This window comes from Salmo salar, chromosome ssa15, assembly GCF_905237065.1.
Source record: "Salmo salar chromosome ssa15, Ssal_v3.1, whole genome shotgun sequence".
NCBI lineage: Eukaryota > Metazoa > Chordata > Actinopteri > Salmoniformes > Salmonidae > Salmo > Salmo salar.
Window position 1 is genome coordinate 72,017,755 of NC_059456.1, and position 16,688 is coordinate 72,034,442.

The window sequence follows — 16,688 nt, forward strand, 5'->3', positions numbered from 1 at the left end:
ACTCTGCGTGGAAATGACAATATACACTTTAAGTAGAATACGGGCATCAAAGCATCCCTGTGAATGTCCCTTTTTATCTGTCTGTATGCCTCTCTGTGCCTCTGCCTGTCTGTCTGTCTGTCTGCCGTCTGTTTAAGGCTTCATTCCGAGCCATGCTAGCCCGCCACGAAGCTATTATCAGCCTGAGGATTTTCAATCACGTACGAGACACGTCCCAGGGGCTAAGGATGCCACTGCATTAGATCTTGAATAAAATAACCAAAATGCACCACTTTAGAATTCTGAAAATGCCTCCCCTCCCCGCTATCTCTCTCTCCCTCTCTCTTTTCTCTCTCTGTCTCATCGACGGGGGCGTTCCAAAGTGAAGTTCATTTATAACCCCTCCGTGTTACTGAATCAATTTAATCCAGACATATTCCATTAGATTTAAATACAAACTCAGTGAGAGCACTCCATCTCCACCTCACAAGCTAGAGAGAGAAAGAGAGCGAGAGGCTGGAGAGGGAGAAGTGAACGGAGCACCATTAACATGGAAAGCTCTTGCTGTGTGGACGGAAAACTGGTTTGGAGAGGAGCTGGAGCGAGAGAAAGGAGAGGACACAGACCTCGGGTCAGAGCGAAGCGTGGCCACACACAGCTTGTCCTCTTCACACTGTGGCCCGGTTCCTGGAACTCTGTGGGGGAGTGATTCACCTAGTAGAGAGGAGGAACATGCACACACTCACACCACACACTGATGCACATAGACAAACCCCAACACACCCTAATACACAAACACGCACATCAGAGCAGAGCCTTATCGATCTGCTCTAGATTTAGCGGGAATCAGTTCTGGATGCTTCAATCACATGCATACACATACAAAGGTTTGTGTTGTATAGGGACAGCAGACGGCGATGGGAAAGGAAGATATGGTAGTAGAGACCTTATCTCCTCCTCTCATTATGACCAAGATGGAGACATTTACATTTTGCAAACATTTAGGAGATTCTGTTGATTTGCTGTCATGTGCTCCAAGACACCATATGGCAAATACTGCAGTGTGTTTGCGTTTTAGGAAAGGGGAGCAGATGTGTGTGTGTGTGTGTGTGTGTGTGTGTGTGTGTGTGTGTGTGTGTGTGTGTGTACATGTTTATCTACATGTGTGTGTCTGTGCTATTGTTGTGCCATGTTGTTTTTGAAGTCCCCGGGATTGAAATCTGTTACTGTCATGATTGCCTCGGAAACCAGTTCAACAGACACTTCATTATTCACCATCGCAAACACAGCGTCCCTCCCTCCCTCTCTCCCTCCCTCCCTCCCTCCCTCCCTCCCTCCCTCCCTCCCTCCCTCCCTCCCTCCCTCCCTCCTCTCCTCTCCTCTCCTCTCCCCTCATCCTTTCTCTCTGGCTCCCTCAAGCCCAGCTGTTGACAAGCAATTGTAAGTGAACCTAAATTTAAAATCTGCACTGGCAACCGTTAACTGTGATGCCGTCGTCAGGTAGCGAGCGATGCCGGAGACGCCTCACGCCTCCGAGCGAGGACGGCCGGGAAGGCGAGAAGCTCCGGCGGAAAATGTGTTAGCTGGGTAATTGATGTGATTTTATCTTGCTCATTATCCCGGGTATGCCTACACAGGGGAAAGGTGCGGCGGGCTGGCCTGATGCGAGCACGGGCTGCTCAGTGGTTTGGAAAGGCGAGTTGGGAGTGCAGATGGTAAAGGTCGCTGTCACTGAACACTGGGGGTCTTAGATGCTTTGGTATGGTCAGGTGATGTAAGAGCATTTCAAGCGCATGGTAATCTACTTACACTGGTTGGTGATGCTTCACGCATCGGTTTAAAGTAGACCACTTTGTTGCTGTTCCAGTCATTGTGTGTAAAGCGAAAGCTCATTATTTTCTATAACAGTGCCCCATCGCGCCCAAACCCCCATTAACTTTACCCTTCATTAGAGGTGTATGTATGTATGTATGTATGTATGTATGTATGTATGTATGCGTATGCATGTCTGTGCTCTAGAAATGCCCTCTTTGTATGTTCCTATAGGACACCAGTGATAGAGGAATGTAGTTGTGTCATCATCTACCATGGTACCATCGTAACAGTACATAACCCATGCACTACTGCAGCAGGGTCATGATGTCATATCTATGGGTGAAGGAAAGAAAAATGAGACATGGGGGTGGGATGGGATCAGTTATTTTTGCTGTGTAGTCCTCTTCAAGGGATATTTCATTCGCTTAGGCTTATTTGAGGTATAAAAAAAGTCCATGAAAGTGGTAACTAAGATAATAATGAAACACAAAATACCAATTATCGGATGCTTTCAGAGTTGTCAGGTGTGGATTGCGAATTGAATGGACCATTAAAATTCTAAATATCCATCAACAATTGTACGTCTATTATGAAAATCTATTCATTCTGATGAGCTGGCTCTATTGAGCCTCTTCATCCCTCAGATACTCTGTTAGAACCTGTTTGATATGCCCAAGCCAGAGGAGAATCTCCTTCTCTGCTTTTTGCTGGAGCAACTCAATTACTGGGGTTCACCCCATGGGAAAGTCCTTGAATCTCACCTTAACTAAAAACCCATTTCTAACTCACTCTCTCTCTTTTATCTCCTCCAGACAAACCTGTTCACTTCACGCCGGCCCAGCCTCCTGACGGTAAGTCCTCTGTGAATTCTCACTCTACCCTACCTTCACCGATTGACTACATAGTTTTGGCTCCCCTACAAATAATTACCTCAGAGCTGCTCTCTGTCTTCTTCACCTCTCTGAGTCCTGATGCTTTTAGTTTGCATCACCACCTCCACCTTTCCCCCATAAGGCCATTGATATGGGGCGGTCTGTGATGACTTGATTGATTGGTAGGAGTTTAAGCCCAGTTACAGCTGTGCAGTAGCTTCTACCAGACTACAGCATCTCCAGCCTCATGATTCAGTAATACTAGTAGTCTTCCCTCCTTCCCCATTCAAAACGTCACTCCTCACACCCCCTAGACGTAGGCCAAGGATACACGGAGGCTCCAGTTTTTCCACTATGCCCGGCCTTGTTATCCACCATGCTTTCCGGGCCTAATTCCACAGATGGCTATCTCTGTACTCTGTGCAGGGCTATTGTTTCAGTTGTTTGGCGGGCGAGCGACGAGAGTCATTAATTAAACAGCAACAATTTATTGGCAAATGGCGGATCTCCACACTCTTTAATTGGAAGGAAACAGCTGGTTTCTGGCTCGGTCATGAATATTTATGATGGCAGCAAACACATGAAGCACTGTTTGGTAGCCTCCAGATTTCTGACTGACAGACAGACAGACAGACAGACAGACAGACAGACAGACAGACAGACAGACAGACAGACAGACAGACAGTTGAGGTGGACTCCTGGTAGCGCTGGGAGGTGTAGCCTTATCCTCACAGTGTGGGGGGGCTACCAAGCCAAAGGTTGGCCGTGTAAGAAAAACAACAGGCAGAATGCTGATAATGATCTGAGCCCCTATCTACTGAAGCTGTGAACAAAAGGCACCTCTGGGGGCTCAACGACTCTGTCCGATAATTGCTCAATCACTCTCTTCATAGGTCAGCACATTTGCAAAAGCTGTTTTTGAGAAAGGGCGCTGTTGTGTTCAAATGTATCAATTTAGAGCAGCTTTAGACGATGAATATGATGGCCTCGCCGAGTCACGACAATGGCTTTTGTCAATGCGAAGTGGGTGTCCGTGGTCTGCACCTGCCGAGTAATTGAGCTTGATTGGAGCATTTCTCAACTTCACCTCACCTAAACACCTGGGGAGAGGAGAGAGACTTCTCTGGTTTTATTTTTCAACTCCTTTAATCAAAGTGAGGTGCTCCAAAGGTCCAATCACACGGCATCACAATCCGCCGCAGATATTTGTTTACTGTTTAATGACATGAGATTGCTTCAATAAATGATTTGCGCTCTCGACGAGTGGAGATTCTCCGTTTTTTGTTATTTTTGTTGTTGAAATAAATAGTGTCACCGAGCCAAGTCCAGTACGTGCCGGTGAGAAACTGAGTCAGCGAGGCAATACAGTACATCTCTCCATTTTCCCTCCAAAAATGGTGGCTTTTATCGATCGCAGAATTTCCCATGTAAGTTTTGGCTTGTCTGAAGGACGTTTGTTTCTGCACTAGTCAAGCATTTAAGAGGCTCTGCTGCTGGCCCATAATTACATTTCCAATAGTCCTGTAGGCTCTCAGTCAGCAGAACAGGATTGTTTTTTGATCCAAACATAGAAGAGCAGCAGTAGACATCTGCGTTCTCCGGTTAGCCCTGAGGGACAACCTTTCTGCGGATCATTTAGTTGCTGGTGAGATTAGTGGGCCAATTAGAGATGGCCCAAATACACTAGCCCCTATCCTACGACTAGCTGAATGTTGTGCCGTGGGGACATGGTGGTAGCCTACCAAGGCTCTTATACAGCGCCTCCATTAGTCAAATCTGTTCTACAGAGGAGGGCTATTCTACTGAACTTGTCCTCAGTTCCAAGGACACACTTCCACATACTTAATTAATCAAAATCAGAGAGATATACTAAAGAATCTTTTAAAATATCCTCTTAGTCTCTGAACTTGTTTTTGGGCAGATTATTTATTCTTGTTAGCGAGAAGAGATGGAGAGAAGTGTTTGTTTTTTTTGGGGGGGGGGGTGATCAGAACTAGAAAGCCTGTAGGGAGACACTGATGATCTGCTGTCTTTGCAGCACGAGTCGAGAGCACTTGCACAGTATTTGTGGCGCGCACCACCTACAATTAGACGGCAGATTCCACCCAATAAATGAGTGCTAATCACCAGCCGAAAAGTGACAAAGTCACAAAGCACCCTCTAATTAGTCTCTCTGCTGCGGCTTAAAGTGCCAGTCTCTGCACTCAGTCCACAGTCATTATTGCCTGTCATCTCCAGACAATAATAAGACCGTTGTGACAGCAATTTACCCAGCAACAGAGAGCAAAGTCTCAGTCCGCTGTTCAAGGTAGAACCACACGGGTTGGACTTTGGTGAGGGGTCAGTTCTATTGCATTGAGCTAGCAGCCTTTTGCTAGCTAAGGTTTAATATTAATGATGAGAGCAATTTGCATATTGTATACACACACTTCTCTGGTTCTCTGCCTCTGGTCATTGCAATATTTACATATTAAGCATAATGTAAGTTTCCTCTTTCACAGTCCGATTGCTATAATGGCTATTATATGGTATTGATCTTAACTGGAAGTACAGTGCAGATGCAAAGTTTGGTAACAGGATGACAGTTTGTGCCGTTATTGTGTTACTGTACCAAATTTAGCATCTGAACTGTTCTTCAAGTAAATGTGTTTTTGTAAAATGTTATGTGGAAATTGTTCAAATTCGGCCTTGTGCATAGAGTTGTATGGTTTGTTTAACTTTGCAAAAAATCGGAGTCTAAGCATCATTCTGTTACCGTGGAATTGCCCTTTTCTATGTGATAGTGTGTGTATCAATCCCGAGGAGCCAGTGTGACTCCAACAGGTAGAGAACCAGTTGGTTCGGTCCTGGAATTCGTTTTGACACTCCTGTCAGTCAGATTTAAGTAGAGTCAATTGTGCTCTCAAGTTAAGTGATAACTAACAGGTGAGTGAGAGAGCTTTACTCACAGCCGTAGGTGAACAGACATGGTTAAATCTGGGCATAAATTGGGCCACGAAGACAAAAACAAGGATCCAAATGGGAAACCTGAGCTACCTCCAGTCGGGTTTGTCTCCGTGGTAGCTAGCTGTCTCCCACACCTCCTCCCCTGGCTGTAATGAATACACTGGCTGTGAATCCTTCAATCTGGCGTTTGTCACAGAAAGTGTCCCCCGGAGGATACTCCGTACCAGCAGACATAATAGATGTTTGAATTGAAAAGTGATTTGATCTAGGACTGGGAGGGTTTCTGCGACGAACGGGAAAGTGCTTGTGGGCTTACTTACACTCTTCCCAGAACACTTCTTCCTCTTAAAAGATGTGCCAAAACTTTCTCTGCAGCAGCTTTCAAAGACTCTCCTCCCTACACTCTCCACAAACTCTACACAACAAACTCTACACAGCAAAAATAACTGATCCCATCCCACCCCCATGTCTGTTTTTTCTTTCCAATGAGTAAGTTAATTGCTTTCTCCCATAGATATGACATCATGACCCTGCTGCAGTAGTGCATGGGTTATGTACTGTTATGATGTAATGGTACCATGGTAGATGATAAGATGAGGGCACAGCTACATTCATCCAAACTGGCTGTAATTTATTCAGTCAACGCTTTCCCTATGTTCTTTACAGTACGCCTCACTCAGACAGAGAGGCCGAATTCATTATGACTAGTCGCTTATCTTAATTAAATCAAAAATCTACCTAATCTTTTTTTTTGGGGGGGGGGGGCTGAGGATGGGCTCATATCAAGATATCAAAGGTACCAGGACTGTAAACGCTCCTCTCTCTCATGAATTGGCATTTTGCTCTGTGAGAAACGAGATTGGCCTGTCATTCCTAGCCCTTGACGAGAAGCAGCAGTGCAGGCTAGCTCTAGTCTCGTGTTTTTTTCCTTGACATTATCAGGGCAAAGTTTGTTGCCCTCCAAAAGTATACAGACGCATCTAAACCCAAAACTGCACTCTGTACCTCTCTCCCCCGGAAAGTATGCCTCTCTGCTGGACTTTTGTGGAGTCAGCAGATGCTTGCGTAAGCATCTCGCCGTACACACGCAGAGCTCGACGGGAAGCGGCAACCAGGAGAAACAAATTGGGTGCATTTTTACATTCCGCCTGTCTGCACTCGTCAGACTGTCTGACAAGGCTCCCATACAGCCTCAATGAGGAGAGGTGTGATGCACTGCCGATTATTGATCTGTGCGGGGAGAAAGGAGAGCCGGGAAAAGATGTGGGTCAAAAGGAACACACGTAGACTGGCAGGGATTGACCGCTGAGTTGATTTGTTCCTGATTCCTTGGCCAGAGTAATTGTTAATGCTGACGGCTGGGGCGATTTGACATGCCCAGAGATATCAGACCACTCAAGCTTGCCTTGCCCTTGCGAAACCACCACGAACAGTCAGTGTATGGAGGTGTTGTAGCATGTCAGATAGTGGGCAGATTAACTCTTGACAATGATGGGGTTGGATCTCTGGACAGCTAGGCTAACCCTGATATCCCTATCATAGCTGAAGTTATTATCCACAATAGAAATGTCCAAAAGAACAGCAGTAGGCTATGCTTCTCAGGTGTCTCTTGACCTATCGTACAGTTCATATGGCACAAAATGTACCCATTCCCAATCAGATTGGTGATGGAAGATTTTACGACTGTCCACTCTATGTACTACTTATTCACAGTTATGTAGGACTATTATTATACTGGTTAAGGCCCCTTCATAATTGGAACTATACTGAACAAAAATATAAACGCAACATGCAACAATTTCAAAGATTTTACTGAGTTACAGTTCATATGAAGAAAATCAGTCAATTGAAATAAATTCATTAGGCCCTGATCTATGGATTTCACATCACTGGTGCAGCCATGTGTGGGCCTTGGAGTATAGGCACACCCACTTGGCAGTCAGGCCCACTCACTGGGGAGCCAGGCCCAGCCAATCAGAATGAGTTTTTCAGCGCAAAAGAGCTTTATTACAGACAGAAATACTCCTCAGCAGCCCTCCCCCCACCCCAACACCCCCCGTCAGATGATCCCACAAGTGGAGAAGCCGGATGTGGAGGTCCTGGGCTGGCGTGGTTACACGTGGTCTGCGGTTGTGAGGCCTGTTGGACATTCTCTAAAATGACGTTGGAGGTGGCTTATGACAGAGAAATTAACATTCAATTCTCTGGCAACAGCTCTGGTAGACATTCCTGCAGTCAGCATGCCGATTGTACGCTCCGTCAAAACTTGAGACATCTGTGGCATTGTGTTGTGTAACAAAACTGCACATTTTAAAGTGGCTTTTTATTGTCCCCAGCACAAGGTGCACATGTGTAATGATCATGCTGTTTAATCAGCTTCTTCATATGTCAGTCCTGTCAGGTAGATCGATTATCTTGGCAAAGGAGAAATGCTCACTAAAAGGGATGGAAAACGTGAGAGAAATAAGCTTTTTGTGCGTATGGAACGTTTCTGCGATTTTTAAAATTTTTATTGAAGCATAGGACCAACACTTTACATGTTGCGTTTATATTTTTGTTCAATGTATATCTGCGAGCATTCTGTAGAGTCTTGATAGATTAGGCTTTTCATCTTTAGGAACACTCTAAATCCATGGCAGATAAGCCATCTCTCTTCTAGTGTTGTTATTTCTCATAACTACGACCTTGCGAAGAAAAGAGGGATGTGATAAATCGACTGCATGCTGTCTTTGAAATAGGAGGATACATTGGTGAGAAATTTAGATACGGGATGAATTTCTTCTAGCTAATTAATGAATTGGCCATTCAAGGGAGCAGATTTTACTCCCAATAATCTAATAGTAGACCGATGGATTGTGGCACGCGCGAGTTCGACGTCCCCATCATCGTCCTATATTCATTGCAATTAGTGCGTGAAACGGTTCATATTTCTATAAATGACTCTTATGTTCTTTGCGTTTGGTTCAGAAAGAGGCTGTTCTGTCCCATTGAATCGGCATGTCGTTCATTTACACTCATTAACTCAGTGAATTATTCAATGAATTAATTTAGTGACTCATTGTTAGACTTAAGCTGGGGTGGGAAGTGATGGACAGGTTTTACTATCGTTTAATTGTGACTCGTTATGTGAGGAAATAGACATGGCTTACCGCTTTCGCCATTTACTTTTTAACAAGTAGTAAATATATCGCGTTACAAAATTACGGTCTTCCCCAGTCAATGTTTTCTTTATAGAAAATTGTACCTAATGAAGCATTTTACATCGCATCTGTTCCAAGTGTATCCGCTCTTCGGACGAGTGCGTATACTTTTTATTACATGCGAATAAGTGCATTTGTATTGGATAAGTTTGCCTTTTATTGTGATCAGTTGGGAGTTTAAAGGCTTGTCATCCTTAGACTTTTCACCTCTGTCTAACCTGAAGAGTGCTGTGTTTACTTTGATATTTACCACACCAGTAAAAGATGGACGCATACACACATTTCTCAGTCAGAGGGCCTCGCACCAGTGTGTGTTTGTGTGTGTGAGAGAGAGGGAGACAGACCAGTGCACTGCTACACTAAGGCCAAACAGCCTGGCAGTTGTATTCAAATGGTCTCTCAGAGGAGCCTGAAGCAGTACATGGATGATGGAGAGTGTGAGGCAGCCAGACTCCAGGAAACCATCAATCTCTCCCCTAATCCCAAAATGCAGACTGCCCATCCTAGTCTGAGTAGTAACCCAGAGACCCACACTCACACACACTAAGGAAAGAGATTGTTTACCAAGCAAAGCCAGCCTGTGGCATCTTCTTCTGTGGTTACTGTATGTCAAGTTTATATATGAGTTGAGGTGTGTGTGTGTGTGTGTGTGTGTGTGTGTGTGTGTGTGTGTGTGTGTGTGTATACATTGCAACTGACGAACATACATCACACACAAACACCATTTGTGGTCAATACATCTAATTTGTATAGTCAACCCAACCACTTCCTCCTTTCATTGGCTTGTTTGATATATGTTCCCCGCACCACTGCACACAGTTACAACATGCAAGGCTCTCAGCCAACGTGCCACTGACACCCTTTACACCGGCCAGCTCTGTGACACTGGAGACACCCGCAGTCCCACATAGGCCTACACACTGTCCCTCTGGGGGATTCTGGTGTATACGTTTCAGCTGCCTGTATGTCTTCTCTACTTTCACTATGGGGAAAAAACTAAACTGATTCCCTTTCAAATAGCTTGTGCGTGGAACATATTGTATGCCCATACTACTGCGTCTGCCTTGGTTTTAATGAGTTTTAAGGCGCTAGAAGGCTTCCTATCACAAGGAAGGAAGCGAGAGACATGGGGAAAGAGAGGAAATAAGAGAGCAGGAGAATAGGAGAGGGGAGAGAAAATAAGAGCGCAAACATGTTTTGAGGGACAGAGGAGATGATATGGTGGGTGGAGTGGGGGGGGTTCTTTCTACTTTTCTTCACACCTGTTTTTTTTACGTACTTTTTTTCGCTCATTTTGTTTTTTAATTTTCTTTTAATGATATACCTTGGATTGTCTAATTGAAATGGAACAAATAGAGGCTGTTTTGTATGCGACTCCCGGAGAACCTCGCATCCAGATGCATAATGATAGCAGCGACTGTCGGTGTCAGTGGGAGAGGAGCAGCTGGAAAAAGGTGGAGAGGTCGAAGGGAGATTTTTTTTGGGGGGGGGGGGGGGCGTTGTAGGTAGTTATAGAGTTTGTGTACGAGAGTGTTTACAATTGACGGGTGAGAGTGGGCAGCTGTTGTGAAGATGGCCTCTTTAGGTGTTTGTGTGAGTGCGCGCGCGTGACTGTGTTAGGGATGGGGGTTTGAAATAATTTCACTCTTAAAATACTATCATTCATTTTAGGCGGATATTCTAAATACATGCATTTTTTTTATAACGTTTTTTCGTTTTTTTTTTTTACCTGAGCACTGCTGCGCGAAGAAGAGAGGTTGGCACTCTATTGCTGCAGCTGCGGAGAGGCCGGTGTGTGATCAGATGGGAGCGAGCAGACGGAGAGGCGAGAGAGAGACGCAGCCAAGGCAGCTCGGCTACAGCCAAGACTGGCTAACTTGTAGCAGCCACAATATTATTTATTATCATCCCATACAACAGTGGCTTTCTTGACTGGAGTAACCTAGAAGCTAGCCAGCTATAGCAAGCTAGGCTAATTGATGCCACATGCTGTGCTTTCTCCCCAACCCCATTCAGATAAAACAACGGTCTCCTTCCCGCTTCTCAGCTTTTAATTCCGTAATTTTATTCCATGCGTTAGTGAACTGTCACTCCACTTGCTGCACATTGTGTATCAATTATTAATTGTATTATTACGTGTTTTCTTATTTTAATATTTTCTCTGCATTGTTGGGAAGGGCGGTAGTCCACACCTGTGGTTTATGAACCATGTGACTAACGTTTGATTTGACATTGAGCCTTTGCTGCTTTGAATGGCCAACCTAAACAACAAGCTACACACGTGAAGGCAACCGGTCTTTTCATGGAGGTCACGTCATATAAACGACATTGAAACGCACGTTGTTTTATTAAGTTCATCACTTGAGATGTCATGGTATATCCTTGTATGTAACAATGTCACATGGATATTTACATTTCATTTTGAAAAAGCCTTTTCAGTATTAAAATAGGCCTATACTTTTTTTTTACTCACAAGTTTTTGAATACTAACGTGAGACATTCTAATAATCGTGCACATCCGCAGTCTGTGTCGAACCCCTCAGAGCTAGCAACATCCTAACAATGCCCTTTTGTCAGGTTCTCTGTCAGTATTGACCTACATTACCCCTAGTGAGCTGTAGCCACTGTCACGTGATGTCTTGGTATAAACTACATGTACAGTAAGAAAGACCACATACAGACACTCAGCACACATACAATGCTAATGTTTCATGTAAGTGTAAACTCATGTTGCAATAGACTATAAAACATCCAAATGTACAGAGGAAATCCTGAAGAACAAGGCCTCTTGTGTAAGGTGTCTCGTTACAGACGCACACACACACACACACACACACACACTATACCACACATGTGCAGTTGAGTATATTAGCCATGAGAAATCCCTTGGTGTCTTGACAGGAGTGACCTCTTCCAGCTGTCTTTCTGAGCTCACTCAGCTATCTCCGAGCACGTCTCAACACACACACCACACACACACCCCTGACACCTCCCACGCACCGTGGAGTCACTCTCTCACTGTGACGACCCACAAAGTGTTTGTGTGTGTGGGGAAAACGAGGAACCCTCTCTCTGGTGTTTGTGTGTGTCTTTCAAACACAGTGTTTGTATGAGTGTGTACCGTGTATGTTTGTAATCGTATTCGTTAATGTGTGTGTGTGTGTGTGTGTGTAGAAAGCGAAGCAACGAACACGGGTTTAAGTCCCGTCAATTAGTCATGGCTGAACTCCCTGGCCCCCTGAGGTGCTCTGGGGAGGACAGGACAAAACGGTGTGTCTGCAGGTCCTGAAATAACGAGCTCACCTGAGGAAGGACTCCAGGGCGCTGGTTGTGTGTGTGTGTGTGTGTGTGTGTGTGTGTGTGTGTGTGTGTGTGTGTGTTTTTAAAAGGGGGAGAGAGAGTGAGAGAAAAGTGAGATAAGAAATCAACAGTATTATATATTTACAGCGCATTCGGAAAGTATTCAGACCCCTTCACTTTTTCCACATTTTGTTACGCTACAGATGTATTCTAAAATGGGTTAAAAAAAAACATTGTTTTTCGATATTTTAGCAAATGTATTAAAAATAAAAAACAGAAATACTTTATTTACATATGTATTTAGACCCTTTCCTATGAGACTCGAAATTGAGCTCAGGTTCATCCTGTTTCCATTGATCATCCCTGAGATGTTTCTACAACTTGATTAGAGTCCACCTGTGGTAAATTCAATTGATTGGACATGATTTGGAAAGGCACACACCTGTCGATATAAGGTCCCACATTTGACAGTGCAAAAAAAACAATTGAATCCATTTTAGAATAAGGCTGTAACGTAACAAAATGTGGAAAAAGTCAAGGCGTCTGAATACTTTCCAAATGCGCTGTACATGACTGGAGACATAGTCATTGAGTAGCGGTAATATTTTCCTTTATTTCACTGAGGAGCTCCTTATCAAGCGATGGGCTCGGGATGTCTGACATCTTCAGTCATACTGGCTCTGTCAGTCAGTACCGTTTATGTCATGCTTCCATATTCACTGTACTAGTGTGTCTGTATTCACATGCCGGTGACGGAGAATTGACCGAATTGAAATTCCCCCTCACTCGGCTGCTCCCTCCCTCTCCAAACCTTCCCTTTCATCATCACCTCCATCCTCCTCTCCTTTTCCCTTCCCGCCCTCTCTCATCATCCCCTATTCTCTGCCGTGGCCCTCAGGGCTTGTCTGCCCAGGGCAGGGCCTAAGACGAACTGCTTCTCCAGTGTGGAGGTCAAGGTAGCCAGATAGAGTTGTTGGGGGGAAATGGTTTGGACACTAGTGGTGGTACCTCTTCTTTACGGGAGAAAAGGGAGAAATAAAATCTTCCCTCGCTCCTCTTTTCTTTCTGTTTCTTTTCTTTTTGTTTCTCGTCCTCCCCTCTCTTCTCTTCTCTAATTACATTGTCACCTCTCCCCTAATGGACATGACAGATATGGCGGACGTCATTGTTTTAGCACTACTCATAGTTTTAAAACCCACAGGTTAAAATGTACCAATAAATCAGCACAATCTACTTCTTCGTATTTTTTTATTGCCGCCGTCTCGGAGCTAGAATTGGGGTCATGTGTACTGTGGTAATACCCGTACAAAAAATAAAGAGTAACGGGGAGGGCACTGTACAATACGGCGAACTTAGCAAACAAGGCATTTGTGGTAAGTACATGGGACCGACAATCTTTATGCATGTCTGCTATTGGAAAACAACTGAGAGCAATTAATTAGCCTAATCTCATATTGACTGTGGCTCTCAATATTATCAATGTGTTTGAATCGAGTGGACAGGGGTATGGCCCGGCTGCAACACCTTGCTACTGTTTCTTACTATTTCCTTTTTTTCTACGTCTGTGACAGGATAGGGATGTCAAACTCGAACATCTCAATCAGGAATGTTTTGTCATTGTTTCTTCTCCTTCAGGCGCTTCATGCCTTTTCAGTTGTGTAATTGCTCCGCCATTCTGCAAATGCATCTTCACGTGGTCGTCGACTGGTTAATTCCTGTCAGCGTTCGTGTGCCGTCTCAATCGTCTGCTCGCGTCGATTAACACCCGATTCCTTCATACGCTTGTCACATCCTGGTTGGACTCGCCTGAATTCCCACAATAGCAGGCCCAAGTCCATTAAGTTAACACTACTAATCTGTTATATTGTTATACAATATCTTCCTCTCAAACCCATTTCAATTCTCAAGCTGTTTCAAATGCCACGGAGGCTCCAGCACAGCTCTGACGCAAATCCTTGTCTTTGAAAGCCCTAAGATCAATTGCCACAAGAAAACAATAGCTAAAAGCAGGGGGCAAATGATATGCTGGTAAAGGCAAACGCGCGCAAACACACACACGAGCATGTGCTCAAAAACAAACACACGCACACACCCACACACCCACGCAGGCAGGCAGGCAGGCAGGCAGGCAGGCAGGCAGGCAGGCAGGCATAAGCATGTTATAGATAGAAAAACCATCAAAGACCATGAGAAGCTTTCCCACATCTATATGTAACTACCATAACACACCCATGTCACAAGGAGACAGCAAACATTCATAACTGTTTCTAGACCAGGGGTTATATAACGGGATATACACCAAATAATACTTAGGAAGCATTAAGCCCTGTATTCTGAAAACCTCGAGCCTCCTTTGTGGTTTTGTGGTTGAAAGTGTTTGTCTACTCGAACACTCTGTTATTAAAGTTTTAATGAGAGGAGAAGCCTGTAGGGACACCACACACTCACCCGCCGCCAGCCTCCTAACCCCATCTCACTCTCCCACACACACACACATACACTTTCTCTATGTGTCTCTCTCGCATACACACACACTCTCTATGTGTCTCTCTCTCACATACACACACACACACTTTCTCTGTGTCTCTCTCTCTCTCTCACACATACACATACACACACACACACACACACACACACACACACTGCACAGGGTAATTAGCCCAATTCCCATAATGGCGGGGAGCATCAACTTAACGTAACACACTGAAACCACCGAAACACAATCTGCTTTAACTGTAACCCCCCTCACACTGTTCAGACTGAAAGCACGGTGGCCCGAAAAATGGGCCCGAAATGGCAGTAATGGACCTCAATTTCCCTCCATGTTGATTTGTTTGCTGTTTGTTTTGCACTGACACTATGGCCACTGAGGGAAGGACGGGGAGCGTGTAATGGGTTCTGCCTCAGACATGAGCATTAGACAAACAAATACACACCATACATGATGGTGTGTGTAGACTATATGTTCCCCACCTCCAGATGACTAGCTGCAACAACAGGAAGTGCCACCTTAGTAAGAACACAGGTGTAACGTCATATGTCGCCCACATGGGACGATCTGTCACGCCTGTATATTGACATGTACAGGCGGCTACGCGAAGAAACCAAAATAAATAATAGAAAGAAAGAAGGTGCTATCTATGGACATTAGTTAGCCGTTCAGTTCTGAAAACCAGAAACAACAGGACTGAAAAATGAGAAGAAATCTCTTGAGCCAGGTTTTGGGATGAATAATTCTAGTATTCTGTGTAATGGCTGCTTCCCTATGCACTGTTAAAGTAATGGTTGTGTTGATCAGACTATTTATAGGCAAAGCGGTGAAAGATGTATTATTGAAGCGGGCGTGTGTGTGCATGTGTATCCACTGGAAGAGCTCTTGGTGAAACGGTATGGAAGATGAAAGATAAAGGGAGTGTCAGAGAGAGAGAGAGAGAGAGGACAGGAATGCAGCGGAGGTGTGCAGGATGGGTCACTGGCTTTTGTTGTTGTGGAGAGAAATCCCCCCCCCCAGCCCTCCTATTGAATGTGAAGAGAGAACAGAAGTCCAGCGGTCTCTGTACTAGTGGCTTATAATGACGGAGGCCAACACTTTGCGGGAGAAAGGTTCTAGCGAGGTCCTAGCTGGCAACTGCTAACTTACGTTGACGTCAGTCGGCTATGTAAACACCATTTAATTCAATTTAATTAGCCCTTATGTGTGTCTTCTAGCTGTCTATATACTTGTCGTGAGAATTTCTGCCGCCCCTTTGCTGTTTTCACACTGCCTGTGTATTGTTTCTGACACACACACACACGCGCGTACGCACACACACAGGGCAGACCACCGGGGTCCCGTCGCCCCATTCATTTTAATGACAGCCTAAGTGACGGGCTGGTGTGGCCGCGCATAGCGCCCTTGTCATTACGCACTGTGTTAAGTGTGCAGGCGGGTGGCCACCCAGCTATTAGGTGTTCCTTCACACGCTCAAAAAACAGCCTGGGAACACAGGACTATTTATAACACTAGAGGTCTTAACAATCATGTGATGTCTGGTTAGTAACACGGCCTAATGCAACCGCTCCATTGCAATCTATTAGCCGTTAGCAATGTAGCTGAATGACACCACTCTCATTGAAATGAATGAGAAGTCTTTCTTGATTAATTATAGTGTTGGCTACAATCGCGTCGTAGTAAGGATTGGTCATTGAGAATAGAGTTGCGGAGGTGGTGCGATAATGGTGTTCCGTTCGGGTGGGAATTGGCATGCTCGCTGTAAAGCACATGCACACGGCTGCATATGTAGGCCGAGAGTTGAGGGTGACGCCAAACGTTTCCTCCCTCCATCCTAAACCACTTCCCCCTCCTTCATTGGGTCCGTTACATGATAGGTTTATATCTTCCATTACCACTGCCACCGCACACTCTTTCCCAGCCAGCCAGTTTGAGGGCTCCATGAGACAAGCAGGACTAGCTGGGAAGCTGGGAGACCCCCCATCCCCGACAACCTGTCTCCATGGCAACCTCCACCCCCAAAACCCACTCATCCAGTATTCATGGCGACATTTTCCCTCTCTGGAAGTCAGGCCCTCGCTGACT

The 16,688-nt window shown here is 45.0% G+C and overlaps 1 protein-coding gene across 7 annotated transcripts in view; it reads left to right on the forward strand.

Annotated features, from left to right (window-relative positions):
- Nucleotides 1-16,688, forward strand: part of agrn (agrin) — a 258,540-nt gene that overhangs the window by 120,043 nt on the left and 121,809 nt on the right. For all 7 annotated transcript variants that reach the window (XM_014146124.2, XM_014146119.2, XM_014146121.2 and 4 more), the window contains one exon: nucleotides 2,607-2,645. In XM_014146124.2, coding sequence (XP_014001599.1) covers nucleotides 2,607-2,645 — 39 coding nt within the window. The remainder of the gene's footprint in view (nucleotides 1-2,606; nucleotides 2,646-16,688) is intronic.